Source organism: Tachysurus fulvidraco, chromosome 4 (assembly GCF_022655615.1).
Source record: "Tachysurus fulvidraco isolate hzauxx_2018 chromosome 4, HZAU_PFXX_2.0, whole genome shotgun sequence".
In the NCBI taxonomy this organism is placed as follows: Eukaryota; Metazoa; Chordata; class Actinopteri; order Siluriformes; family Bagridae; genus Tachysurus; species Tachysurus fulvidraco.
The window spans coordinates 17,001,870-17,028,732 of NC_062521.1; the positions used below are offsets into that span (position 1 = coordinate 17,001,870).

Genomic DNA, 26,863 nt, shown 5'->3' on the forward strand with positions numbered 1-26,863 from the left:
GTCCAGGTCTTTCGCCTCAGGTGCCAAGCAAGTGTTTGGGTATTGCATTTCAAGTTGTAAGTCTTTTCCATCATCCTTTTTGTTACATGTTAATTAAGTTATATCAACTCCATGATGTTTTTCTTTAGTGTTGGCTTACTGTATGTAAAAAAACTCTTTAGAGGGTTGTGACTCTCTATTATTCTTTTTATAAAACCAAGGTGCTGAATTAGAAAAGCAGCCGATCAAACTGCAAAGAAAGTAGTCCAGTGATATAAATTCTAATGGAAACTATATAAAAAAATTATATCAGACATGTTTATGTGGGGAAACTGCATCGTTAGCACATTTGCATAGTCATTGAACAACAGTGTTGTATAAAGTATTAGAAAGCAATACTTGAGTAAAAGTACAAGTATCATACTAGAAAAAGGCTTTGTTTGAAGTGAAAGTCACCTTTTAGAATACTACTCAAGTAAAAGTCTTAAAGTATCTGATATTTACTGTACTTAAGTATTTGAAGTAAAAGTAAAAAGTAAAATTTCAGTGATTTTCGGTAGGCATAAGAACAGGGGCGGTTCTAGGATTTCATCTTTAGGGGGTTTTAGCCCTCAGTGAGAATTAAAAACAAGAAGGGTTTTATATTATATATTATATGACTACATAGTAAGCGAAAAATAATGTGAATAATAAAAGTTATTATTAAATGGCAAAAGTGGACCACCAACATTTTATGCAGGATGTAATGATGCCAGTCTTGAATCAAATCAGTTCATTGTATGTGTGTATTCTCTACGAACAGTGTGTCCAATGAATGCAGTCATTAATGAAAAATATTCACAAGACAAAGACCAAATCAATAAATGTTATTTTTATTTAGTATTGAATGGATTGTTTGCATTAATATTTTGTTTGTGCTACAAATCTGGTAATAAGAATAGTGACATTTCACTGCTATTGGTTGCCGTCTTTGCAGCTTTCAGCCGATTAACGTTATAGATAAAAGCCTCCAGCTCTGACTGCGCGTGTCTGTGCTCCTCCGTAGATCGTACGTACGTAATGCAACCTAGGAGCAGTGATTCGCCAAACCTCACTTATTGCAGTCGCACACATTTCTTCTGATTTTATTTTGTAGTAACGAGTAACGAAGATGCTTAGTGGAAATATAACGGAGTAAAAGTAAACTTTTTATCTAGGAAATGTAGTGGAGTAAAAGTGAAAGTTGACATAAATTTAAATAGCGAAGTAAAGTACAGATACATGAGATTTCTACTTAAGTACAGTAACGAAGTATTTGTACTCCGTTACATTACAACACTGTTGAACAATACAGCCATTAAATTATTTTAACACATTATCACTGACAATAGCTCCTGCCAGAATAGTGTATACACTAACTGTCCACTTTATTAGTGCACATACTCTCAAAACTACTGATTCTTCAAGTAATTATGCGAAAAAATCAAGCAGAAACAGGTCAAGATCTTCATTTAGTTGTCAAATATTGAAACAAAGGGATAATGTGATCTCTGACTTTGACCTTGTGGTTGTTGGTGCCAGACTGCTTTCAGTATTTCAGAAACTGCTCATCTCCTGGGATCTTCATACACAACAGTCTCTAGAGTTTCCACAGAATGGCATGAAAAATAAAGAAACAACAAATCATGCAGTCAGCAGCAGCATCCCTTGTGAGAATAACCACACTGGTTTGAACTGACATGACGTCTAAAATAACTTAAATCAGCACTGTTTACATCTGTGGTGGGCAGAAAAGCAGCTCTGAATGCAAAACATGGTAAAATGAGTTGGTGGATGGGCTACAACAGCAGAAAACAGAACCGGTTTCCATACTTGTCAGCCAAGATCAGGGATTTGAGGCTACTGTAGGCTCTGTTTTACGAAAACTGGACAGTTGAACTAGACAGATTTGAAATGGGGACCAAAACTCATACCAGATCTGATACTGATTATTATACTAATGAACTCTGTATTAGTCTCATGTTTGTGCCTGCATTATGTGAGATGTGAGATGTTTGAATTCTGCATACATTTTTAATTTTCCCAATCAACACACCAGTATCCCCATTTGAATAATGACTAATTAACTCTGAGCTAGTGTCGGATATGCGTTAGTCAGTTGTTTGACAAGGTACAACCTAGCTACTTTTTTATTATTTTCTTATATGTGGCAACATGGTATTAAGCTTAAATTAATGAGTTATAGTGAGGGTGTAAAACTCGAATTGCAATAAAAAGTGCTTCTTGAAGTTGTTGCGCCTTATGCGGTATACTACATGGTATCACCAAGCTTTTCATGATCTGTGCAGGTCAATTCCACTAAAGCAGCTGGGAGCATAGCTGCAGGCCCTGGTGTGGGAGCTACCTCAGGCACTGCTGGCACAGCAGGAGCTGCTCCAGCCCAGTCTGATCTGGACCTGTTCAGTGAGAACAGCAGCAACAAAGCAGAGGACTCCACCAAGAAACCTCTCTCTAAGGACACTATTCTCTCCTTGTATGGGTCCAGCACTGTCCCACAACAACCTGCACAAGGTATATACCACACCATACCATATAGCAAATATGGACTTAAGAGACCCTTGTATATAATGAAGCACTAGTGTGTTTTAAGACAAGAGAAAAATAAGAAGGGGGACCATTAAAGAGGGTTTTGATGGATGTAAATTCAGTTTATCTGTCTCTGCCTGTTTGTCTGTGAGTGTCTCTGTGTGCATGTCTTCCGATTCCTGTCTGCCTGCCTGACTGTCTGTGTGTATATGAATGGAACATTGAGTCAGATTGAGTAACATCTGTTTGGTTTGGTGGTTTTGTGTGTGGTTTGTCAGGACCACCCAAGACAAACTACTGAAAACCTAGAATACTAGGTTTTATTCAGAATAATATTTAGTTTGTAACTGTTTGCAGGCTGTGTTGGCTTTCCAATTCATTCTAATGTGTTGAAACAGGGATTATTTTGTCGGTTTAAATTTTATATATATATATATATATATATATATATATATATATATATATATATATATATATATATATATATATATAATAAATACATAATATACACATTATACATACATATTACATATGCTACAGCAGCAGCCTGTTTCCAACCTATTAAAAATAAAACATAAACTTACCTTTAGCTCATAAATTGTAAATATCAATAATTTACCCATTGAATGGTTGTATGATTCAGCATGATAAAGCTCTTACTTAGCTAAGGCTCCATGTAACACTCTTTTAAACAGCACATTTCCCTAAAAGTTCTGCCTCCAAATGAAGGCTCTGCCATTTTTCTACTGTCAAGTCACCTCTTAATAAGCCCTTTCAGCCAGAACACCTCCTTCTCCCTCTCTTATTTTAAAGATCACTTGAGGTGAAATGGTCTGGCACTGGCATATTAGTGCACGCTTTATTTTGAGTGTGTCTGTGGGAGTTTGTGTATCCTGCCGTTTATTTTTTTTTTTGGTGTTCATGTGCTGATCTTTGTTGTTTTTTTGTGTGTATGCCATGGTAAGGGTGTTTACCCAGGTTTTCCCTTTTTGTTTTCTCTTTCCCTCTAGCTGCTATGTTCATTGGTACGTCTCAGATGCCGTTTCCTGCACAGCCACAAGCTAACTTCCAGGCCTTCCCAGCTATGGGAGGCCCCATGCCACCCACCACCATGATGGGTGCAGTTATGGGCCAGGGTGGAGCTATGATGGGCCAGAACACTGGGATGATGGTTGGCATGACTATGCCCAATGGCTTTATGGGAAATGCCCCAGCAGGAGTAATGGGAGTGGCACCTGGCATGATGGGAGCACAGCCTGGAGCAATGCCTGCAGGTGTTGTTCCCCCACAGAACATGTACACCATGCAGCCTGGCCAGCAGCCCCAGTGGAGCATGGGACAGGTAAAAAAGGCTGCTATAATATTGACACAAAGAGGCTGAATCTGCTGATGACATCATGTGGATGCATTTGCTGGAGATTCAGTGTGCCAAACACATAACACAGCACTTTTGTCAGCCCATAGTAGGCTTAGCTTATCTCAGAGGGCTGAGCTTTCACTCAAATGATGGCCACATCAGCAAATCCATATGATGCCCAACTAGTGCCCATAGTGGTTGGATTGTCTAATGCCAAAAAAAAGCTAAGAATAAATGAAACCTTTTAAAAAATTTGAAGGTGGCTTCATCCCAGACATTTACAGGATTTGATACTACAAATTAACCAGTGGTATTTTTGATCATTTACAACAGAGCCAACATCTTATGCGGCTGTCATAACATTTAACGGTGTCTTGGAAACATGTAGTACAACAGATACTCATGATAATTTAGTGAGATAAATCCCAAATGCCATATCCTGCTCTATAATTGGCTAATAGTTCATATCATTTCAACCATATTACATGCTTTGAACCTAACAAACTGAACTCTCTTGCATTTCAGCAGAAATTAACAGGTCTCACCTTGTTCTCAATGCTTGCTTAATTACAGTAGATTCACTTTGCTTTTGTATCCCTTCATATTTTACATCTTGCTATATATTGCATATACTCTTTGATTCATTGTAAAGGATTAACAGGGATTTTCTTTTTAGTTGTAGGGCTGTAGTGTAGGTTGTAGGTCCCCAAATGTAGAAACCATTTTCTAATGTAGCAAAGCACAGTCTAATGTAGTAAAAAAAAATAGTAAGAATAGGAATAGATCTGAAAAGAAATGCATTAGAGTGAAGTATTACTGGAAAATAAAATCACAGATAGTTTACTAGACTGAAAAGAGTGGATTAGAAGTGCAGGATATTGGCTGCTCACATTTATAATACCTGATTTCTCTCTTTCTGTAATTTTAAGCTCATATCTCTTTCTCTTTTTTGACTAGATGAACCAGCAGATGTCTGGGCTGAACCTCAACGGTGCTCCCATGGCCTTCGGGCAGCCCGGAACCACTATGGGGGGCTGGGTGGGGCCTCCTTCTGGTCAGACCCTCAGTACCCAGCTCTGGAAGTGAGTGAAGAAGGGAGAGTGGAGGACAATAAAGGGTGCAGCATCCCTCCATCTCTCCTCCCTTGACCAACCGCCAGAGCACACCTAGAGTTTTATTCATGTACTGCTCTTTTTCCCCCCTCCCTCTTTTTTCCAACCATAACTCTTTTACTGAAGGTTGTCAGTTCAACCTTGCTCCTGTGAGTCAACGGAGTGATCGAGAGTGTGAAGAGTTGAAGAGACTGGCAGCTTTGTCAGTCTTATTTGCATTTTTTTCTTCTTCTCCTCCTTCTTCTTCTTCTTCCTCTCCTCCTCATTCTCATTCTTCTTCTTCTCATATTTTTTGGGTTGGAAAAAAAAATTACATATCAGCGAAGAAAGCTGCTGGACCAATATACAAGCGTCTAATATATCATTACCAAATCAATAGTGAGTAATAGTATTTAAATGGCAGAGATATGGCTATCATGTTTGTGGAACCCCCCTCCCCCCTTTACCTTGACCACTGTATATGCCCCATATCCTAAAGCCCTGTAGCAGCTATCGTATGATCCATTGTACTGTATGTAAGCATAAGATAGAAAAACAGTCAATCCCCCATCACCTCACCCTCCCTGTACAAGCCCATCAGCTTCACCACCCTCATCCATCTTTGACTGTGATGTTTTAATGTGTGCATTACAGAGAAGCACAGTTAGCAACAGGCAAATAAACCTGGACGACTCAGCAGCAGTGTAACGGCCAATGGGAGAAAGGGGATGGAATATTTAATTGAGCTACAGGGAACAAAGAGGGAGGTGGCTACAGAAAGGATGTGTGTGCAAATAGGAAATTTTAGTAGATTTTTTTCTTTAATCGAACAAATGTACACATATGAACATGCTAGTCCCATGACTGTGGCAGAGTGAAAGTCCACTCAGACAGGGTCCCTCTGCTGTGCAATAATGTGAGCATCCACACCTCGTCATCCAGGTTTATTTCTATAATGTGTTTACATTTTTCTGGTGCCTAGTACAGAGGGGAAAAAATGTTATTTCCGTGCATTAAACAGTGAGTAGCCATGAACTATTGTGTGATCCTTTTTTTCTTAATGCCTCATTTATTGTAAAGTTCTCATTTTGTTTTATTATGTTTTTTTCTTCTTTGCTTTGCTTTTAAAAGAGGGTCAATTGGAATAAAGACAGTTGTAATCTGAAGGCTTGCTTCTGTAGTTCTGGGTTCAGGCTGTTGGCATTGCCCTGGATCTTTCATGTCCACTTTCTTAAGCTCATAGCAACACATTTATGGCAATAAAGTCTTTTTACAGAAAGCTTTATCCAATAACTGCTTAAATACAACAAACTTGTGTAGTTACAGTTACTGTTGTAGTGTTCACTGAATGTACATTTAAGACATGTTCTTTCTCCAAAAACTGGCATCTTCTTCAAATGCTTCCTGCTTCATAGACTTAGTGTTCTTCAACTGGTCACAAGTTTATTTTAAGTGCTCCAGGTTCTAAAAGACAGTGAATTATCATGATGATTTCATCAGATGTTGACACTCCAGATTTTTCTTTTCAGACTTAAGGTAAAAGTTTCTATTAGCAGCCAGTGAAGACAGCTGAATCATACAGGTTTAAATGTTCTTTAATAGTAACCCAGTATGCTTCCTCAGCGTGATGGGGTATTCTTATTAACAAAGTGAGACCCAGCCAATTTATACAGCCAGAAATAAGGTCACAAAATTGGATGGTCCAGAGTGTTGAGTTAGGTGACACAGACATCAGAGTTCACACAGCTTCCAGCATGAATCAGCAGGTTAGCAAAGTACAGGGATCGTGGCTATTTGGTGCAATATATTATGACACTGCCTCCCACACCAGTCCTGTCCACTAGACCTCAATCAGAACAGAGTCCTGATGCCGCTTGGGTTCGTTGCCCAGGTTGACCTTCTCTGTGCGGGTGTGCCAAACCAGGACCTGAAATAGAAAATCATCTGCTCAGACTGGAAGCATCAACAAGTGTATGGATTTTTGGAGGAAAATAAAATGAGATATAAGGGGAAAAATGAGGTCAGAGAGCATCTACAGCAGTAACCCTTCAATGGTGCTGTTTCAGGCTGTTCATGCTTAAAGTCGAAGCTGTTGAGCATGTAGGCTCCTTGGCCTATTGTAGCAGCTAATCTTAATTATAAGTGAGAGTCAAGCAGCTGTGTGTGTACTGTTAATGCAGCCTCGCCCAGGTGCGACAAGTCACTTCCAAAGCACAGGGTACTTTTAATTGGCTTGTTTTGCATATCTAACAAGACTAATTCAGCAGCCAGTGATGTGACATCAACCTTGAGGTTGATGAGGAGCTCATATCCATGGGAGACATGCTGAAAATTTCAGTTAACCTACAATTCTGTTATTTTATCTGATGCTGTTTGTATGAGAAATGAGCTTACTAATGGCTGTGTGTGTGAATGTTTATTATGCAAACATTTTTAAGTTTGCATCATAAAGCTTTTTTAGGTGTAAAGCCTCACTTTATCTGCGCATGCACTAGTGGTGTGTCTGAAACGTTTAAATTACTGCCTGCCCAGACTGAGCTTGGTAAGGGGAAGGCATCAAGTCATGTTTGAATTGATTATTTCCATAGAATGCATCTGACATCCCTTCATCTCACTCAAGGTGGCATACCTCTGTTGGTTGTTGTCCTGCATATGCTATAATCCTGTGCATCAGCTGTGGTGCAACAGCTAGCCCTTAAAATGGTGACGGAAAATCAAAAGGCGATAACTAACTCTTAGTAACTCTTAAGAATTATTTTATCTAGTTAATTTATTAGTTAATTTATCTAGTTGAAAATAGTTGGGATATTCAATCTTTTATCTCAAGCAGCCCTTTATTCAAACTAACCAACTAAGCTGGAAGTTGATATCTTGGCAAAACTATAACCTACATTTTAAACAGTTAATTATAGGTACTTTGTAGCTTACTTCTATGACAGTTTACACACACACACACACACACACACACACACACACATATATATATATATATATATATAAATATATATATATATAAATATATATATATATATATATATATATATATATATATTGGGAGCTGCAGTTATTGAGTTTGATGAGGCTTTAGACTGAAATATTTTTAAGGCTGAATGCATAAATGCAGAGAGGAGGAAGCATCTGATTGATTGTGTTGTGTGCTACGTTGGCAGGTTCTAGACATCGAGAGTGAGATGCATATAGACATTAATGAGCAGGAGTGTCTCTGAATCAGGACTGAAAAGGGCTTCTCTCAGAGCACAACCTTGTTCACTCTCTAGCTCTCTGCCCTCCTTCAACCTCCATCTTTCCACATCTGTCACACTGTCCTTCATTCACCCATTCTATTTCACTGTCAATCTCAGCCTCTGCCTTTCCTCTTCTGCTTCTTCTGCTCTCCCACCCCCATCTACCATCTCCTGATTGCTCAGTTGAGTCTCTGAACCAGGCCAATCAGTCCAGCATCACGACCCTTCCTGTTGAGATGCATGCTAGGAGCTGCCAACCTGTCTGTGGTACAGCTTGTTCTCTGTCATCCCCGGAGATGATTTTAAAACACTTATAGAAGTTTGACCTTTTCTTAAGATGTGTGTAAAGCTTTTCTTGGATGCACAGACTCGTAGACGGCTCTGACAGTGAGTGAGCTGAACCCTGAATGTCAAGACAAAGTCGTCTTGAATTAATTTTTTTTCTTAAGTGTTTAATTGAATGTCATCTATTAAAATAAGTGTGTTACAATCCAGTCATTTAAATCCATTATGTTTCTTGAATCTAATCCGTCAATTGCAGCATTCTTTGAGGTGTTCTGCTGAGTCTAGTATTCACTTTATAAAGCTCAACAGGATAATTGTGCTTTTAGATCTCTGCTAAGTTGAATATGGAAACTTTATGTTATGACTGATAATGATAGCAGTGTAAGACGCTGCTGTATGAGGTGCGTCCTCCACTGGCTGGCGCTGGTGATTAGTGGTAATGTCAGCTCTGCTAATAGTCACTATTAATAACCCCAGCACTGCTGCCATTAGGATAATTAGGTGATAATGATTATGGCACTAGCTGTGACATGCAGGGGATAGGAAGAGAAGCTACTCTGTGACAAGGTGAAGTGAGAGGCCTACACCCAACGTAAGCGTATTACCAGCCCAGACATATGTGATGACCCTTTAATACTCCAACCTGAAATACCCACTTTTTAGTGTGAAAAATAGTTAGCCATTTATTGTAATTATATACAAAAAAAATACTTGTGAAGTTCTAAACTAAAAAAAAGTCTGAAGGCTTCACTAATATTTAAAAAAGGATTAGTCTAGGCTGGATTATGGGTACAAAAAAGTGATCTGCCAATCAGGCTCTGATTCATATCAATATTTACACTGTATAACCAAAAGTATGTTGATGCTTCACTATCACACCTATATCTGCTTGCTGAACATCCTCTTGCAATCTCATGGGCATTAATATGCATTTATAACATTTTCCACTCATGCAGTTCCAGCATGCAGTCTGCATCCACCCCAAAGTGTCCAGTTGATGCACTCAGTCAGGACACTGTTCAGGCCAAACCAAATTTGTCAAGCCATGTCTTTAAGCCAAGCCAAGTCAAGTGGGTTTATTTGTCATTCATCTATATAGAATGTATACATTGGAATGAAATGGCATTTCTCCAGGAACACAGTGCAACACATAACAGTATGCTCAACTACATAAAGTACAAATACACAACAGTGTCAGAGGACTGCATGGCAAAGAGTGAAGTGATGAAGTGACTGATGCAGCTTTGTAAAGTACTGTGGTATTGAGTCATACTGGGTTAGGTGTCTGACTAGCCCATTTGTGTTGGGAGACAGCAGGCTGTTGATTTATCTGACTGCCTCAGGGAAGAAACTGTTGCAGAGTCTGCTGGTGGTGGCACAGATGCTCCTGTACCTTCTGCCAGATGTTCACAGGATGGGTGAGACTGGCAGCACCAGCAGCAGTTGTTATGAGAGACATCGACAGTGGTTAGAGATTCCCTGATGATCTGTTTAGCTGATCTCACAACATTGAGGTTAGAAACTGTGCAGTTCCAAAACCACACTGTGAGACAGCTGGTCAGAAAACTCTTTATTGTCCCTTTGTAAAAAAGTGCTGAAGATATGCTGGGGATTTGGTAGCCTAGTGGTTAAGGTGTTGGGCTACCAAACAGAAGGTTGTGAGTTCGATTCCTACGTCCGCCAAGCTGCCACTGCTGGGCCCCTGAGCAAGGCCCTTAACCCTCAATTGCTCAGTTGTATAAAAATGTAAGTCACTCTGGATACGGGTGTCTGCCAAATGCTATAAATGTAAAAGATATAAGCATGAAGTTTGTCTCCCTTCTTCCTAGAAGAAGACCACAACTTCTTCCAGTGGCATAATGATACTGGATCAGGCCTCCTTTGTTCCAATACAGGGAACTGCTACAGCTTGCAAAGTCATTCTAGATCATTTTGTGCTTCCAGCTTTGTGGCAAAAGTTTGAGGAAGACCCACATAGAGTTAATGATGGTCATGTATTTTATGTTCTTTGCTGTAGAGTATGGTACTGACCTGTGTGCAGTTGCGAGCTTTTGGCTCCAGATCCTCCAGCCTGGTTATTTGTTTAAGGAAGTCAGACTCCTGCATGCCTGGCTTGGCTCCTCTCCTCTTAAACAGAGCTCGTGGGTTAGCTAGGATCACCTGGAGGTTCACGGCAAAGCCTAAGCCAGTGACAAGTGTAGAGATGTATGAGAAGATTGAGTTTACTGCTGGAGACTATTTTCACTAATTTTATTCTTTAAGTGAAAGTCATGGTAGTCTCAGACACTTTTGTACACATCTTGCAGCTTGGAAACCGATCAGCTATTCACATAGACATAAACATATTTACATAAACATTTACAGAATTTCAAAAAAGACATTCATACATTGTGATACAATGAGCTTTTTCGAGTACAAAATTATCACTTCATTGAAAAAAGCTCACTATGTCCGATCTTTTAAATGTTAGGAAATATTTGTTCTCTTACTTATAAACAGTTGTGAGTAATGTCAGTAATGCCCTTTGTAATAATAGTGAAATTGTCTCTTTCTGTGAAAGTAAGCATTTCTTGGCTACCATTAGAAACCTAGAAGGACACTCTGTTTATTGAAAGTGACATCCTGTCTTGCTGTCTGTGTTTAACATTAAGATTCCATTTTGCCATCATTTTACATTTAATTGTATGTCTCTTTCCTCTCCTGCTGATGTTTAAAACTTGCATTATGTCCTTTGGTGCTAATTATAATGGGAACTTATTATGCACTTATGCATTAGAATTTAAAAAAAACACGTCTCATTCCTACCATCAGCTCTGCCACCCCACACACACACAATTGATTTTTCCCTCCATTTAGAAGCCACCCTTAAGACTTCACAGAAAGCACTTTTTAGACTACCTGCAACCTAGAAAAGTGTTCATATCTTATTTACCACTTTAAAGTCTGCCACACAAAATCTAAATGGGAACAGGAGCTGATGTATGGTGGAAGGGTGCATCGGGAAAAGTAAAGGTGAGCTCTAGGGCAGTGCTTAGAGCTCATGTTACTAAATTAAAATAGTCAAAAGGGCAAGACTGACCCTGAGCATTGCAGCAACCAGTCTTGCCCTTACAACCTTGTCCTGCAGGAAGCTCAGGAAGCTCTCTTGTGCATTATTTGAGATATTAAACAGTTTAATTTTACACTTAGCCCTTGCCCATCGCTGCCTATTATCAGTGTGCTGGTAACTCCTGTCCTCTGCAGGCCTCATGAATCTAACATGGTTGCCTTTACATTTCCTTTCACAAGGTAGTGACTCTTTGCCTTGTTTATCGGTCTTTCACTTTCTGCCTGCCAACCAGATTTGATTATTTAACTTGATCTTTAAAAGCTATGAGTAGTCATTTAAAGTGTACAGCAAGTTGTTTTATTTTTTATTTACTCAAGGTTGCCTTTCTTATTCCTGCATTATTGTACATCCTTTATGACACCTACCTAACTAAACATCTAGGCCTCTGTGTCTGTTTATTTTTAGAGGTAGTTATAGTGCATATTTACTGCATTTATTTCTTCAGTGACGTTCCTGCCTTTTCATTTTAGCCAGTTTCTGAACACAAGCTCATCCACATCCACTCAGTGTCTTTGTTGCCTTGCTCTATCATGTGTTCATTTACCTTCTTCACATTTCTTTGGAGTAATTTTAATACTCTATAATTATCCATGTAAGTAGCTTACAAAGACTTCAGTCCTATGTAAGGATTGTGTTGTCGGTTGCATAGAAACAGTCTCATTCTAAAACAGGGAAATAAAAATCCAGCGGGAAATATAGCCTTCAGTTGTGTTTTTTTATCCCAGGTACAGGCTGATTTTTCTAGGACGCCTGTGCTTTAGCTAAAGCCACCTGGGTTTCTGCCACCCCCACAGCGACAGTCACTTCACTGCAGCAGAAAAAAGCTGAGATTCAACCGAGCTACACAACTGTGTCCCTGCTCTATAAGTAGCGCTTCAAGGTACATTCTCTCATGAGCCATGCTACGGTTTATTAATAGATGACGGTCAGTCAATTTTCATCTAATGCTCTTAGCCTTTTTTTTAACTACTTAACGTTTTGATATGACTCTTGTACAAGTGCACCGTTATATCACAGACACTTTGATCAAACTTAGAGGGAAAGGATTTATTATATTTTATGAAAGCTTTGCTCTGTTTTGCCTTCCATACACTCGGCAGTGTTCACGGCCTCTCCAGATTTAGTGTTCTAGGCACAGGCACTGTGTGCACCCTTTGCTTGGCTGCAGCTATGAGCAATCAAAAAAAAAAATCACATTGTGCTAATGCAGCCCACTCATTGCCTTAGACACAGACAGGTTGGGGTGAGTCACATGGGCAAAACCTTGTGTAGCTGCAATGCAGACTTTTTTTTCTTATATAAGTAAAGCTACATGGCAAATACCAGACTTATATTAGAAAGGGTTTTTTTTTTTTTTTTGCTAGGACAAACACTTGAGCCCCTCTTCAGGTGAGAGCTGCACTTGAACGCAGTGAGAGGTGAGGAGGGACGTCCTTATCCTGCTATTGTGTTTGTTCTTGCAGGACCCAGACAGCAGGAATACTAAATTCACCTCATTGTTTCTCTGCTTTTGTTCTGAGGCTAGTGTAATAGCTCTGGCTCATGAAGCTTAAATGGTTTTTGAGAATTTTCTACAGAATTTTAAACTGATGATGAAGTTACAGGTGGCTGATCCAGAGATAAGAAAAGGAGCAAGCAGATGGGAGGGGTAGAGGAAAATATTCAAATTACAGATGTGAAGCAGACTGGGGGCAAGAAGAAAGGCAAGGATGATACGTTCTCCTGTTATCAGGCATTAATTAACAGCACAACATCCAGAGGCACTGCAGGAGCCTGAAGAGTTCTCCGTTGCATTCTGCTTTGCTCTGCATTGCTGCTCTCGCTCTCACTCTCACTCTCGCTGTATGTCTGGAGCTCTGCCATTCTCTTTATCCTCCTCAGTTTGCAGTACAGTATGTGAACTCTGGCACTCTGCATGTTTCAGACGTGTCAGCACCTTCCTGCCACACTGATGTTAATACACTGCCTTAGAATTCACTGCTGCTATTCCAACACAAGTGCAGTAAATCAGCAGAATGCAGAGAAACAGGGATCTTCCCACTTTAATGCCCTGCAACGGAAGTGTTTTTGCTGTTGTCATGGGTTAATTTGTTTCTGGAAGTCATTATGGACATTAATTAAGAGCACCCCTTAGTTCTCAGGGAGTCAGCATCCTGTCGGCTATGATTGATCTGCGGCTCAGAGCCATTATTTCCAAATGCATTTGGAGAGTAATCTATCCTTTGAGGTATGATAAATAGTTAGTTGAATTGTTCTGCACCATGACCAACAAACTGCACTGAGGACCATGAAATATGGCAGGGTTCTGAGTATAGATTTAGTTGTTGCCTGCATGCAAAAAAAAAAAACAGCACTGTGAAGAAGTTGCTAACCTACTTATGTCGTGATCTTTGTGTACAAGCACTACTGCTAAACAACCATACAGCCTGAAGAACTCAAAACACTGCCACAGTCTTTTGCATGAACAGTCTCCTTATATTAATCATAAAAAAATTCAATATAAAAATGATTATTTAATCCTATGGGGATGTTAATATCAAAAAGCAAACTAGTGAAGGGGTAATAAATAGCAGTGGCACTGTTTCACATTTTTTATAGAATTACAAGCTTAGTGTTGAACACACGATAAGCAAGTTGTGTAATATATGAGCAAGTCAGTATGCAAATACATGCTATACAACACTGGTTTATCAGGAGAAAAAAAGGTGTATAAACATTTTTACTTTACTTTCAAGCAGTGCCAAATTAAATAACAGCAAGATATTAGTCAGGTTGTGACTGATTTTACCAGCTACTATATGTTCTTTGAGAATTTCAGCCCAGGATCTCTTAGTAATGCTTTGCTGACAAGTTTTATTAACCTTATATCCCTGCAGACGTCTTGCGTGCAGTTTGTTTTGGGATCTTCTGCAGAGTTACATTCCCATCATATGAGATACTGCAGGTACAACCAGTCCAGCTGTCGATCGCACATTTCACTGTGCAAATGACTTGTACCTTCTTACTTCTTGCAATTTGAAAAAGACGGGAGACACTTCTTATAAGGACTGGTGTGCTATGTCTTACTGCGATGCTAGCCAAATGTGTGTTCATTTATGTTTGGATTCAATATAGTGATGGATAAAAGACATTAAATTACTAAATGTGTTAAATGTTGGCAAAGGGTTTTTTTTTTAATCCTTGACAAGTCTCACCTGCCATGTCGATAGCAAAAGGTCGGTCAGCTTTCCAGCCTGTGTACCAGCCCACCACTTTGCCCTTTTCTACAATGGGGCGCTCATACCTGCGACCCCCTACAAGTCCCACTGGCCATACAGATACTCCTTTAGTTGAACGCATCTGAGAGGAGAAGAAAAAAAAGCATAAAATACACTTTAGAGACAATGTGTGTGCTATGACTATGACACAATTTATGTTTAATAAAAAGCTTCAGCAAGCACATACTTCAACTCTCTTTCCTGTAGGGACTGCAAAATTCATTTCTAGATAGAAAATGTTTGGATACTGTTTGTGTTGGTCTACTGGTGCTTGTAGTGAGGCCATCTATTTTTTTATTGAATTTCAGTAGATGAGAGAGGATTTCTGTGGGATTGTATTACAGCACATAGGCTCATTTTCACTTTGAATAACCTCATCCATCTGCAGCCACTGTGAGGCTGGAAAAGCAATAAGATCATTCACACCTGACGCAGCACACTGTTTATATTGCAGATAATATTTTTGATGGTAGCTTTTTGCTGGTGTAAATTAAAACAACCTAAAGCTAAATGATCTTTTTCTCTTTTCGCTAGATGAGGAAAGACTCTATAAAGTTGGGATAGAATTCAAGGAGTGTATGAATAAGCTTTTTTTTTCACTTAAAAAGTCAGAGAAGGCATTAAATATTTAATGGCTGTGCTACTCGCGTAAGCATAGTACATGGCATTGTGAAGTGTCAGACAATGATGCCTATGGGCTGGAGGAATCTTTGAAGCTCATGCTCAGAGTGTTGCTGTGTCTGTGCAGCTAGGCTCTAATGCCGTCCCTTCACCACCCCTTCCCATCTGCTCCAAGGGACTTTTCAAAGGCTTCTCCTCTGTAATGGGGCTCTATAAATGGGGTCTAAATCAAAGCTAGAGAGCCGGAGAACTCTCCAGCGTAGTGAGGACATCAACGCCTGCAGCTGCACAATCATCCCTATGACTCATCAACTACAGCAGCTCCGACATGCATCATCAAATGCAGCTGGATTCATCACTGTCAGAGAGTAGGGCAGTCTGGTTAAGGAAGCAGTGGCTTCCTACTTCAGATTTTAGAACGCATAACCCTGACAGTGCAAGAGCAACAGATATTCAAGTCTGCTAAAGAAATCTCTAATATCTTGAGGAAACATTTTAAACAAGAATAACAAATCATCAGCTTTCTATGAGCATACAGAATGCAATGTAATGTACAATGTATTTATTTTCAGCAATTGCTTTATTCTGGTTAGACTCATGATCAGTCCCAAGAGGAGTACACCATGGGATGCCAGTCCATTAAAAGGCTAATTTAGAGTGTCCAGTTCTCCCAGTCGGATGAACAGAGAAACCAGAAGAAGAACATGAAACTCCATGCAGACAGAACCTGAGACTTTTGAGCTGCAATGCACCAATATGACCTACAGCACCATCATTTCACTAAATGTCAAGTTGAAAATTGAAATTATGCTCATCACTGTAGGACAGAAAAGACCCGAATATATAATATAGTGTGCCAATGCTATCTGAGGTAATCATAATGAAGGAGCTGCCTCTTGTTATGAATGTGACTGATTTGAGCAGTGATAATAAGGCACTTAGACTGCTGTGCTCCAAATCAAGCCTGAGGTGTGTTATGCACTCATGTTGAGCAGTGCTGCATTCATAAGCACAATAGTGTTATGTTTTGCCCTTTATGGTCTATTCCATGTGCTCAACTTCAAGTCCAGCTGTGTTGAGAAAATGAATTGAAAGAGACGAGGCGGCGGAGAAAAAGTGGGACCCTGAGGACAAAGCCACTGCTAATGGCGTAAAGAGAGTCTTTCACTCTTACGAGGCCTGTGGCAAGAAAACTGATCTGGAAGGCAATGTGTATATAGCACTATAATATGTGAAGAGAAGGCAGAATGGGAAGAATAAAGTCTAAAGCAGGAAAAGAGGAATGTGCAGTTGATATTGAGATATTAAAACGTAAGAGCTATGACAGATTTGAGTTATGAGATAAAGGTCTACAGCCTAGAGTGGGGTGGGGTTATAGAATGGCGGGGTGGGAAGACGGAAATAAACAGGACTGTGATCAAAGTGAAAGGCATGAGGAAGAATGAGTATGAGCAAGAGATGTTGAAAAGATGAAGCAATATATGAGAAATTCCTGTTCAGCTGTTTATGCATTCTACAGACAACAGAATCTTTCCACTTCTGTGCTCTGCAGAAATTCAGGACAGACAGTAAAGTAAGGAGTTATTTCGGTGTTAAATGTATCAAACATATTTCTTTTTAAAAATGCCAATTCTTCACTACACTTTCCTTATTTATTAAACGAATTAAAAGGTGTTTTCACTTTCCAATTTGCTTTTGACAATGTTGCACATTTCTCTAACTTTGTATTAACACAAACCTTGAATGTCTGTTAATTGACTGGAATTTTAAGCAGCAAGTTCTCTAGCCTTCAGCCACAGGCTGTCGATGAACCGTGACATTTCACACAACATGACAGAACAATCTGAACTGAGGGAATGTGCAGCGGCTTCCGTTATCCTGGAACCGAAGCTGCCTATCAGTGGTCACACTGCTTTACATTAACACAGCTAACAGAAAATCCAAAACGTTTCTTATATTTCTCTTCTATTATGTGAATTGTGAATAATTGAGCATTATTTCTAGTATTATGGGCATATTAACTTTTGTTACCTATTTTATTTTATTTTGAAATAGAAGAGTTATAAAAAAATTCCTCAAAAAAGGTTACTTGTCATTCAGGACAGGGTTTGTGTTCTTCAATATTACTGCATGTACTTAACCTGAACTTAAGCTTTAATTGCTTAATTGTTCAGCTTGGTATCAACTTGACTCTGAGATTAAGGGCTCTGGCCACACTAACTTTATTTATCGTAGAGTCCTTTGATGTAGCCTCTTGCTATCACAAATTGTATATGTGATTTATACAATCTTGTTCACAGACAAGAAGAGTCACAGTGTTTTTGCAGCAATAATCTACTTCAGCAAATTACTTAAAGCATTAAAAGTGAACTGCAGGGATTCTGAGATCCCTGATATATCTTTACATTTCTAACTTTTAGTTTCTGAATCCTACAGCTTACTGACACTTCTGCTGCTCATTCACACTTCTGAAGTGGCAGTGTAATTAAGCTGATGTGATTTCCAGGATCATACAATTGGCCAATTTCTCTTCGAGGTATGAAATATGCATTTAACAAGTTGAATTCTCTCTAGTCCATCAAACCATAGCCTGATTAATTTTGAAAGATAACAGTCATCTAATAAAATGGTCTTTTTAACAATGCTTTGTGAGACAAGCTCTTTTAAATACGTTTCTCAACTATGGCTTTCATTCATTTTGATTGAAAATCTACTATTGAGGCAAAGAGGATTTATATTGGGGTTAAACTAGGAGGACCACAGGGGAGCTCTAGCACCTTTGGTTAATTTGAAAGGACGGCAAGCCAAGATCAGTTCCATGAAGAGAATGTATTTTACATTCCTTTGAATCATTCATTTCCTCATTCCTTCCTTCCTTCCTTCCTTCCTTCCTTCATTCATTCATTCATTCATTCATTTTCAGTATGAACTATATCATGATCTAACAATTTTCATGAATTCAGTTTAACTATTCTGCATGGCAAATCATACAGATATACAACCCATACACAGATGCATAGTATCTAGACTATAGTCCCTGATGTTCCTCTCACAACTATGATCTCCCCTGAATTTTGGAACTGTTAATAATGATTACGTTTCTCCTGTCTGGCTGATAATTTTCATTATCCTGCAAACCTTCTTGCTGTTTTATAGTACTTCATCTTGCTACACATTAGTGCATAGACTATTTTCTTCCAAAGAAAGAAAACTAAAGCCATTCCAAAGCTTTCACTGTCTAATCTACTTTGTATAGCCAGATGAAATTGTCCCTATTGAGCTTTCCAGCAAAATCAAATAATCTTACATCTTTATACAGCAGGCTTGTTTAATGGATTGATCGTTTAATTATAATTGATTGGCAGTTTGTAGCTAATTGTCTTGAAAACAGTCAAGATTAAACTCCAGTTGAGAGCTGAGTGAACTATAGATGGACAAAGGAAAGGATTATTATGACACGATGATGTTCATTTTTAATGGTTCATACTGTACCAAGCATCTTCATTACATTTCACCAGAAGATATTTAGGTACAATGTTACATGCCAAGACTGACAAACAATCGGCTACTGAATATTCTAAGTCTGCAAATCATGCAATTGTACCTTGGAAAATTGTGCAGAATGTAGAAAAGCTTTAATCACAGTTAGATGGCATTGGATAATATAAAGCTGTTCCAACGTTTCTGAAACAGAATAGTTCGATATGCCAGTAATAATGCCAGTTTTACCACCCAACATAATTTAGATGATGTTTGTACTCATTAGACAATGACGCCACTCTTAAGAGTGATTTTTTTTATATATTAAACTGAGCGTTGAATTAATTTATGTTTGGGGACGTAATGCATGTCTACCTCTTCAAAAAGCTCCAGGCTGTAAGTGTTATCATCGTCGGCGAAGAAAACCACTCCGGAGTCTGTGGCTGTGCGGTGCGCACGGAGCCACGAGAGCGCAGCGTTCCTCTGCTCTGTGGCGCGCGGCATCCCGGACCGTTTAAAGCGGCGCGGAGTGAGTACGTGCAGGTGCGTGTACGGGACGCGGGCGCGCGCTAAGAAGCGCGACACGAGCTCAGTGCGACTTGTCGAATCCTCAACCACAATCCAGTGGAAGTGCGGGACCTGGCGGAACGTGTTGGCCAAGCGCGTGAGCTCGGCTTTCTGCACGGCGCGGCTATACGTCGGTGTGATGGCGTAGATGAGTGGCGATGGCGGCGCGGTGCGATTGAGCGCATGGACAACTGTGTCCCGCCGCGGCGCGCTGCTCAGCCGGGACAGGTACGAGTGCGCCGTGTTGCGCACGGAGGACCTCTTCGTGTCGATGTCTATCACGATGATGACGATCAGGACCCACGGAAGCAGAATGAAAAAGCGACTATAGAAGATGGACTTCATCATGGCTAAGTTATGAAGCTGCCCGAGACGCAGGATCACCAATCCATCTCAGTTAGGTTATTTTAACACAAGTACATAAAGGAAGGGGTGTTAATAAGTACTTAATGTAATATAAATCTAACATAATCTAGTATCTTAGTATCTGTTAGAATACATCTTTAAAACAGAATCTTTAAAACAGAAGACTGAATCTACTTTTTTGTGCTTATTTCTCTTCTCCACTTCACCAGCTTCCACCAGCGTTCAGTATTTCGCAGTTCTTACAGCAGCGCTTTTAGAGCATCCTGTCAGTTTCCAGTCTCCTCTTACAAGACTAAAAGCGAGACAAAAACGACATATTCCTCCGCTGATCATTAGATGACGATTCATCTAATTGGTCTAATGATGATTCCTCCAGCATTGAAATCGACGGCACGAATAACAAACAACGGGTACAGATATTGAACTGAATCCACAGAAAACAGTCCCTAAACGCATAGCTGGCTTTGCCTCCATCTCTCCTCTGAGATGCGCTTCTGAGCTCTGAAGCTGAGCGGAGAGGCAGTGCGCAGGTCCAGCTGTGATGCTGCTGCTGCTGCTGCCTCAGAAATAACAGCGCTGTCATGTGAGGGACTGAGACTTCACTCTCTTCATTTGTGTGTGTGTGTGTGTGTGTGTGTGTGTGTGTGTGTGTGTGTGTGTGTGTGTGTGTGTGTGTGTGAGAGAGAGAGAGAGAGAGAGAGAGAGAGAGAGAGAGAGAGAGAGAGAGAGAGAGAGAGAGAGAGAGAGAGAGTCTGGAGAGTCTGACCGGAATACTAAACGATCTCGCCGAGACGCAACTGGATTAAATACGCACTGTTACTCCCTCTATATTCCTATACAGTTATCTGAGTTTGCCTTTCTAGGCACTATCCAACGCGTTCATGCAAGGAGGCTTAATTACAATAACTACAGCATCAAACTAATCATTGAACCTTGCTGTGTGTGTGTGTCTATTTTCACCATTAATATGGCTGCACAATATAATAGATGCATTATTAGGTGCGTGGGCACCGGGCCCACCTTGGAAATAAGTCTTGCCAGCTAAATCACAATAGAAATGCACTACTTTTTGTGAAATTCATGTAGACCATAAAATCATCTAGCCTCTGTGCTTTTAAATCGGCAGGTGTTCTGACTGAAGCTGTTAAATATTAGGAATTTCGGTATATACTTTCGATAAATCTTGTTTTTCATAAATCTTTCAATTTAGATGACCACGCCAATCATTGTGGTTCATTTTACAGCTAATTTATATCTCTTTGATTAGTTATGTAAATCAAGAATTTTGAGAATATTGCTAATGGGAACAAGATGGGGCAGCATCCCTTTATCTTCAGAGTCGCTGGTTTGATCCTGTCTTTGCAAAGCTTATGCATGTTCTTACCATTTCTATGCAGGTTTCCCCTGAGTTCTACAGTTTCCTCCCACCTACCAAAAGCATCCCAGTAGGTGGACTGACTAAGCTAGATTGCTTTAGGTCTGAAAGAGTGGGCAAATATGTTTGTGCATAGAGATCTGAGGTGAGACAGGATATAGTCATGCCTCATGCTCACTGTTTCCAGAATAGGATTTGGATCCATTATAGCCATGACTAGGTTAATTCAGTTATTGAATTTCAATGAAACAATATATGCATCAAGATGGCACTATGTAAAAGACATAGTATTTTTGCAACTATCATGGACATTTGCAAGTCAATAGCAATGTGCTCTTCATGGCAAAGTAATTTTTCAGTTTAAAAAAGATTTTCTGTATCCTCATGAATGGTATGATTGACTGTGTTGTCTGTACCTCTCATTCTTCTTTTGGTATGTCTTACTGAGAATGAAAGCTCCATCTGTTGGACGTCATTATATACAAGCATATCCCAATTTCTGTTTGATAGATAACCCCAGTGGCAACAATCTAATCGTCTGATGTCAATTGAGAAGAAACATAGTAATTAATATACGCATAATGTTTTAGCCAGATGACGTGGCTGAAACGGCTGGAATATTTAGCTGAAAGCAATATGTTGTTCATGTTGGTAGAGCTGTGTTTGATGATCTCATTTCTCCTTCTTGAGCACCGTGACAGCTACCTGTTGTGACATCTAGTCTTGCCCCCCTTTCCCTTGATACATAAGGCACTGTCAGCTCGGAAAATGTCAATCAAGTGGAGGACGAGAGGGAAGGATGGAGGCGGCTGTCACAGTCCACTGTCTCATTGTGGAGACTCTTTTGTTCAAGTTGGTGAAAATGTGACAGCTCTGTCACCTAGAATGAAATGAAAGAAAAATATAGCAAAAGAACTGAAGCCAATGAAAGAGGCTCAGGAAAGACACAGAAAGCTTTAGATAGTTTTCATTTGTACCATGAAATGAGTGTCACATGGATTGACTGGTGTGAAATGGGAAGGAAGAAGCTGATGGAATAAGGAGGATGTGTTCCATGGACCCATCTGAATCCTAATTCATCAGCGAGCGTAAAAGAGCAATAGCATTTTCTTTTTTACACTTTATCCCTCTATCCATTTTAACAGAAGAGGAGGGATTGGAGCGTGATGTTTCTGAAAGACAAAGGGAGGAATGAGATTAAGAGAGAAGGGATGGGGAGGAGACTAAAGAAAGTGGTTTATTGATGGAGGAATATTTCTTCAATACTGCAAGTCAAGCATCCAATGTGCAATAACAACAAATTAAAGCACTGCCCCATGAAAATAGATCACAGCTCAACTAGATTAAGTGATAATTTAGATCTCAATTCAATAAGTGTGTGGCAAAGCAATTTAGATCCTCATAATGAATGGGAAATATAGACCATGCATGTCAACACCATTTGCATAGAAATGGCTTTTTATCTCTTTTCTTTATTGTGTGAACTTGACTCATGCTAATACATTTTCTCAGTGTAACCCAATCAAGACAATGGGTTTACAGTTTACTAGATTGGGTTTCTATCTTGCATGCCGTGGCAAGGTAATGCTACAGAATCTACTTTAAACTAATTACAGCCGTTTGCAATTTATTTCAATTCTTGTTTCCGGGTTGATTTAATTTCAGTATAAAGCTTTCATTTTCAAATTGATTGCTTTTTATTAATAGAAATGCTTCTGCAGAGTTTGCCACAATAAATGTTTTAAAGTAAAATGATTTTAAGCTATAAAACAAATAATATTGACCAAATATTAGCTTATATCTACATTAAAGGAAATTGCAGAGCTTCCTTTTAAATGTTTTTTAATAAAGGGCAAGATTTCATATTTTTCATTTACTGACGTACTTATGAAAAATTCATTTTGGCCAAAGATTCTCCCCAAGACACACAAATAAATTGGTCACGATACTACAGAATTTCTCAGATGCAATATTAATAGAGGAAACATTTCATCGAAACAATAACATGTGATTCCAGCACAGCTATAAAATCAATTGTGTTGAAACAACCTTGAGTCCCTGGCATGATATCTGCTACGGGATTGATTTGCATAACAAAAGTAAGTGTCTTTCACAGGACACATTCTGGTAAACAGGGGAGAAAGAATGTGACATGAGAGCTGATGCATATTAAGACTGCACCAACACCGCACAATGATGTTGCTAGAATCCTTGCCTACCCAAGAGATATGAGATCCACATAAACATGTATCAACAACAGTGATGCCAGGTTACACTCTGTGTTTGATTTGACCAATTATCAGATATATCCTTAAAGATGCATCTAGCATAGTAATTCTATTCTGGTGCTAGTGAATCATTGCACTCCATGTGTAATGATTCATGTGTTGGCTGTAGATGATTGCTATAAAACTGCACTTGTTCATACATCTGGCTCTGGGCCACAGAAGCTGTAAAAGACCAGTTTTATACTTAATGAATTTGTGGAGAGATTATATTAGTCTGCCTTGGGCACATGATAGAGCGAGAGGGGGGGAGAGAGAGAGAATGAATTATTGTTATAAGCATTGTTAATGAAGAATCCCTGTATAAACTCAAGGCAATAAATTTGTCTTTCGAATGCTGGGTTGTGTTTTGACTAATTGTCTAGCTCAAGCTCTTACTACAGAACCATAAAATTTACAACCAACAGCCATGGTGAAGACACACAACACAGAATTAAGATGAATCTGCTACAACAAAAGAAGATCACACTGGGTTCCACTCCTGGAAGCCGAGATCAAGAATCTTAGGCCACAGCAGGCACAGTCTCACCAAATCTGGACAAAGATTCAAATCTTCGTCGATATCTCATGTAAACGGTAACTGATGCTCTTGACCTGTTGTGCTGCAATGTGCTGCTACCATGTAATTGTCTGACTGGATAATTATATGAAGGTTCATGGGTATAGGTGTTTCTAATAAAGTGTCCAGTGGGTATATCTTGAGATGTGCTAATATATGAGAGATCATGCAAAAATTGACCTGGCATTTCAAAGCACTACCTGAGAAAACGGTTTGCAATTGCATTTGGCACGGGAAGCTTGGCATGCCACATGCACATCACAATTAATTGGCCTCATTTCACAGCAATCTAATTTGTTAGCATGACAAGTTGTTGTTAACAATAAAGAGCAGTGGCAGGCTGATCAGTTAGGCCAGACTCTGTGGTCCATGTTGTGGGATGGTGCAGGCTCACAGGGACCTGAGGCTAGCTAAAGTGAGCTTAGAGTTTGCAGGCTTGTTTCACACTGTCCCTGCTGATCACACAGCCTCCTGACTCCATGTACCTAAGGCTGATGAATGCCTGTGCCCTTGGTTCTGCTGCTCTCCTTGGGAAAAGGACACTCATTAGGCTCTCAGTCTCATCAGAGTAAAGCAGGACGTGACTAATAGACCCCACACTTTCTCTCTCTCTTAATCTCAGTATGTCTTTGATTTATTAAAAGAGCACATGATTAAATCATTCGATTGAGAAATTACAGATTTCTAACGTGTTTTCCAAAACTGTCATTTAAATGACTGTCAGATGCACATGTTTTTTAGATTAACACATTATACATGATACTTTAGAATTACTTGGTTGTCACGTTATGAGAGGAAACATTTCAACGATGGATTTCCAACACAGCTCTAGGATTAATTTTGATGAAACAGCCTTCAAACTTAGACATGATAGCTGATATCTGTTCTATCTCTTTTTGGCTTAGTATCACATGATTATGAGACAGTCTTCTACAATTCTCTCTAAATGGACTCTCAAATTAATGTAATTGTTGTATGCTCCGCACATAGCTTCCTCCATATTGCATAAAAATAGCTTGCACGTAATGGCTGAAAAGCCTTTAACAGACTCTGAGTATAGACAGACATCAAAATGCTGCATCATTATCCATTTCACTTGCCATAATTTCTCACAATACTCTTTAGCTTTCCTATCTCCAGAACATTTCTCTGTGGAAAGAGGTTATTTGCAGGCTCTCTTGATGGGGTGTTAGCTCAATGCTGGTAATTAAGCCCACACCCAAACACTCAGCGCCGCCTGGCAGCTTGTTACATTTATAACTTCAGTAATGTGGTGCGCACCATGTACATGAACAAACACCACAGTAAACCCAAATCAGTCTTTCCTCAGAAACACTGCATAATTGAACCATTCCCTAAGCATGGAGCTGTTAAGTATGCTCCTTGCTGAATTATGGATGGCCGGCAAAATGGGCAATAAAATATGAATGGCCGGTTTTTGTAGCCTTTGCAGCTCTTATGGGCGCAGATGTTAGATGTGCAGCTTGTGAGCTTTAATAAAAAAAATGCTGCACTGGAAAGAGCATCCAGCCCTTATGGGGCCATCCATAAAAACATATGGCTATAGATGATCATCTAAAGTGCCCTTCCCTATGTTTACCTTTCTTTCAGGCATCCGTCTGTGTAGCATATTAAGTGTGGGTGTGTGATATATTTTTTAGAGTGCTAATGCCAGCATATTTTAATGACTTGCTGTGTTCAATTTTTAGTCCATTTCACAAATCCGCACTCCTGCACACAAGCCGATTTGCTTTTGTAGGCATGTATGCCTTTTTTCTTTTTGTTTTCTGTTCATTGTCATGAGCATTTCTGTCCCCTGTGCATCATGCTGACTAGACAGAGCATAAGAGACAGACAGACAGCTGAAGGAGAAGCAGGAGAGCAGTCTACTGGCTGTTTCAATGTGCTGGCAGTGAAGCATGTGGTGTCCCTGCACATGGTGCACCATAGGATGTCATTTAACAGCCATGGCCAAGCAGAAGCCAGTGTGTTACACAGCCACAACATTTGCTAAGGACAGAATTCATATTCCGGTATCATGCCAGCAGGTTAATAATGTTGTCCCAGTGCATTCTAAAACTCTTATCAGAGCCTGACTTTATATTATGCCCGAGATACATGTTAAATGATTTTCTCTGCAGATACTGTCAAGGCATGACACTAAATTGCAAATACAAGCTTGGAATGCAAAGAGTCACCTCTAGATGGTTATACTCAATAATGTAAATGAGTAACAAATATGAGATGTAAGATTTATTGATTGTACAAACAATCCTGCTTAGCTTCTCATATGATAACAGCTTTTATGATAGCAGATTTTTTCACTATTTTAATCATAATTACTACCTTTTTGTTTACAGAGATTAAAAATGTATCTTTAATTAATTTTAATCTGTTCAGTCAGTTATACTGTTCTTGTATTCAGAGTTAACACAAATACAAAATGTGTGTGTGTGTGTGTGTGTGTGTGTGTGTGTGTGTGTGTGTGTGTGTGTGTGTGTGTGTGTGTGTGTGTGTGTGTGTGTGTGTGTCATAATGCAGATCGGTCTCTGCTGGATCTCTAAGCCTTATTCTGCACAGCTCATTAGCAGGTACTAGAAGAGCAAATGTGCATACAGAAATGAGGAGACAGAGGTGAGCAACATGATGTAAAGTGTGCTGTGTGTGAATGGGCAAACACAGAGCATTAGGCATTATTTAGAGAGATGTGATATTAATGAAG

At 39.5% G+C, this 26,863-nt stretch overlaps 2 protein-coding genes across 10 annotated transcripts in view; one reads left to right on the top strand and one right to left on the bottom strand.

The window, feature by feature from the left end:
• The window catches only part of smap1 (small ArfGAP 1), a 108,316-nt gene extending 102,289 nt beyond the window's left edge, over positions 1–6,027 (top strand). For all 9 annotated transcript variants that reach the window (XM_027136266.2, XM_027136267.2, XM_027136270.2 and 6 more), the window contains 3 exons: positions 2,307–2,529; positions 3,555–3,886; positions 4,859–6,027. In XM_027136266.2, the coding sequence (XP_026992067.1) occupies positions 2,307–2,529; positions 3,555–3,886; positions 4,859–4,987 (684 nt within the window). In that variant the 3' untranslated portion in view covers positions 4,988–6,027. The remainder of the gene's footprint in view (positions 1–2,306; positions 2,530–3,554; positions 3,887–4,858) is intronic.
• b3gat2 (beta-1,3-glucuronyltransferase 2 (glucuronosyltransferase S)) lies at positions 5,813–19,904 on the bottom strand. The gene is made up of 4 exons (XM_027136277.2): positions 19,365–19,904; positions 14,826–14,970; positions 10,554–10,702; positions 5,813–6,919 (listed from the first exon to the last, which is right to left on the bottom strand). The coding sequence occupies exons 1-4, from the start codon at positions 19,902–19,904 to the stop codon at positions 6,833–6,835; spliced, it is 921 nt and encodes a 306-aa protein (XP_026992078.1). The 3' UTR covers positions 5,813–6,832.
• Between the last annotated feature and the right edge of the window lie 6,959 nt (positions 19,905–26,863).

What these genes read in the sequence shown, in the direction of transcription:
- b3gat2 (XM_027136277.2), bottom strand. Translation starts at nt 19,904, where the DNA reads ATGATGAAGTCCATCTTCTATAGTCGCTTTTTCATTCTGCTTCCGTGG. An exon ending in GCCTGGAGCTTTTTGAAGAG is followed by an intron (nt 14,971 to 19,364) that starts GTAGACATGCAT and finishes TTCTCCTCTCAG; the next exon opens with ATGCGTTCAACTAAAGGAGT. An exon ending in AAGCTCGCAACTGCACACAG is followed by an intron (nt 6,920 to 10,553) that starts GTCAGTACCATA and finishes TTTCTATTTCAG; the next exon opens with GTCCTGGTTTGGCACACCCG.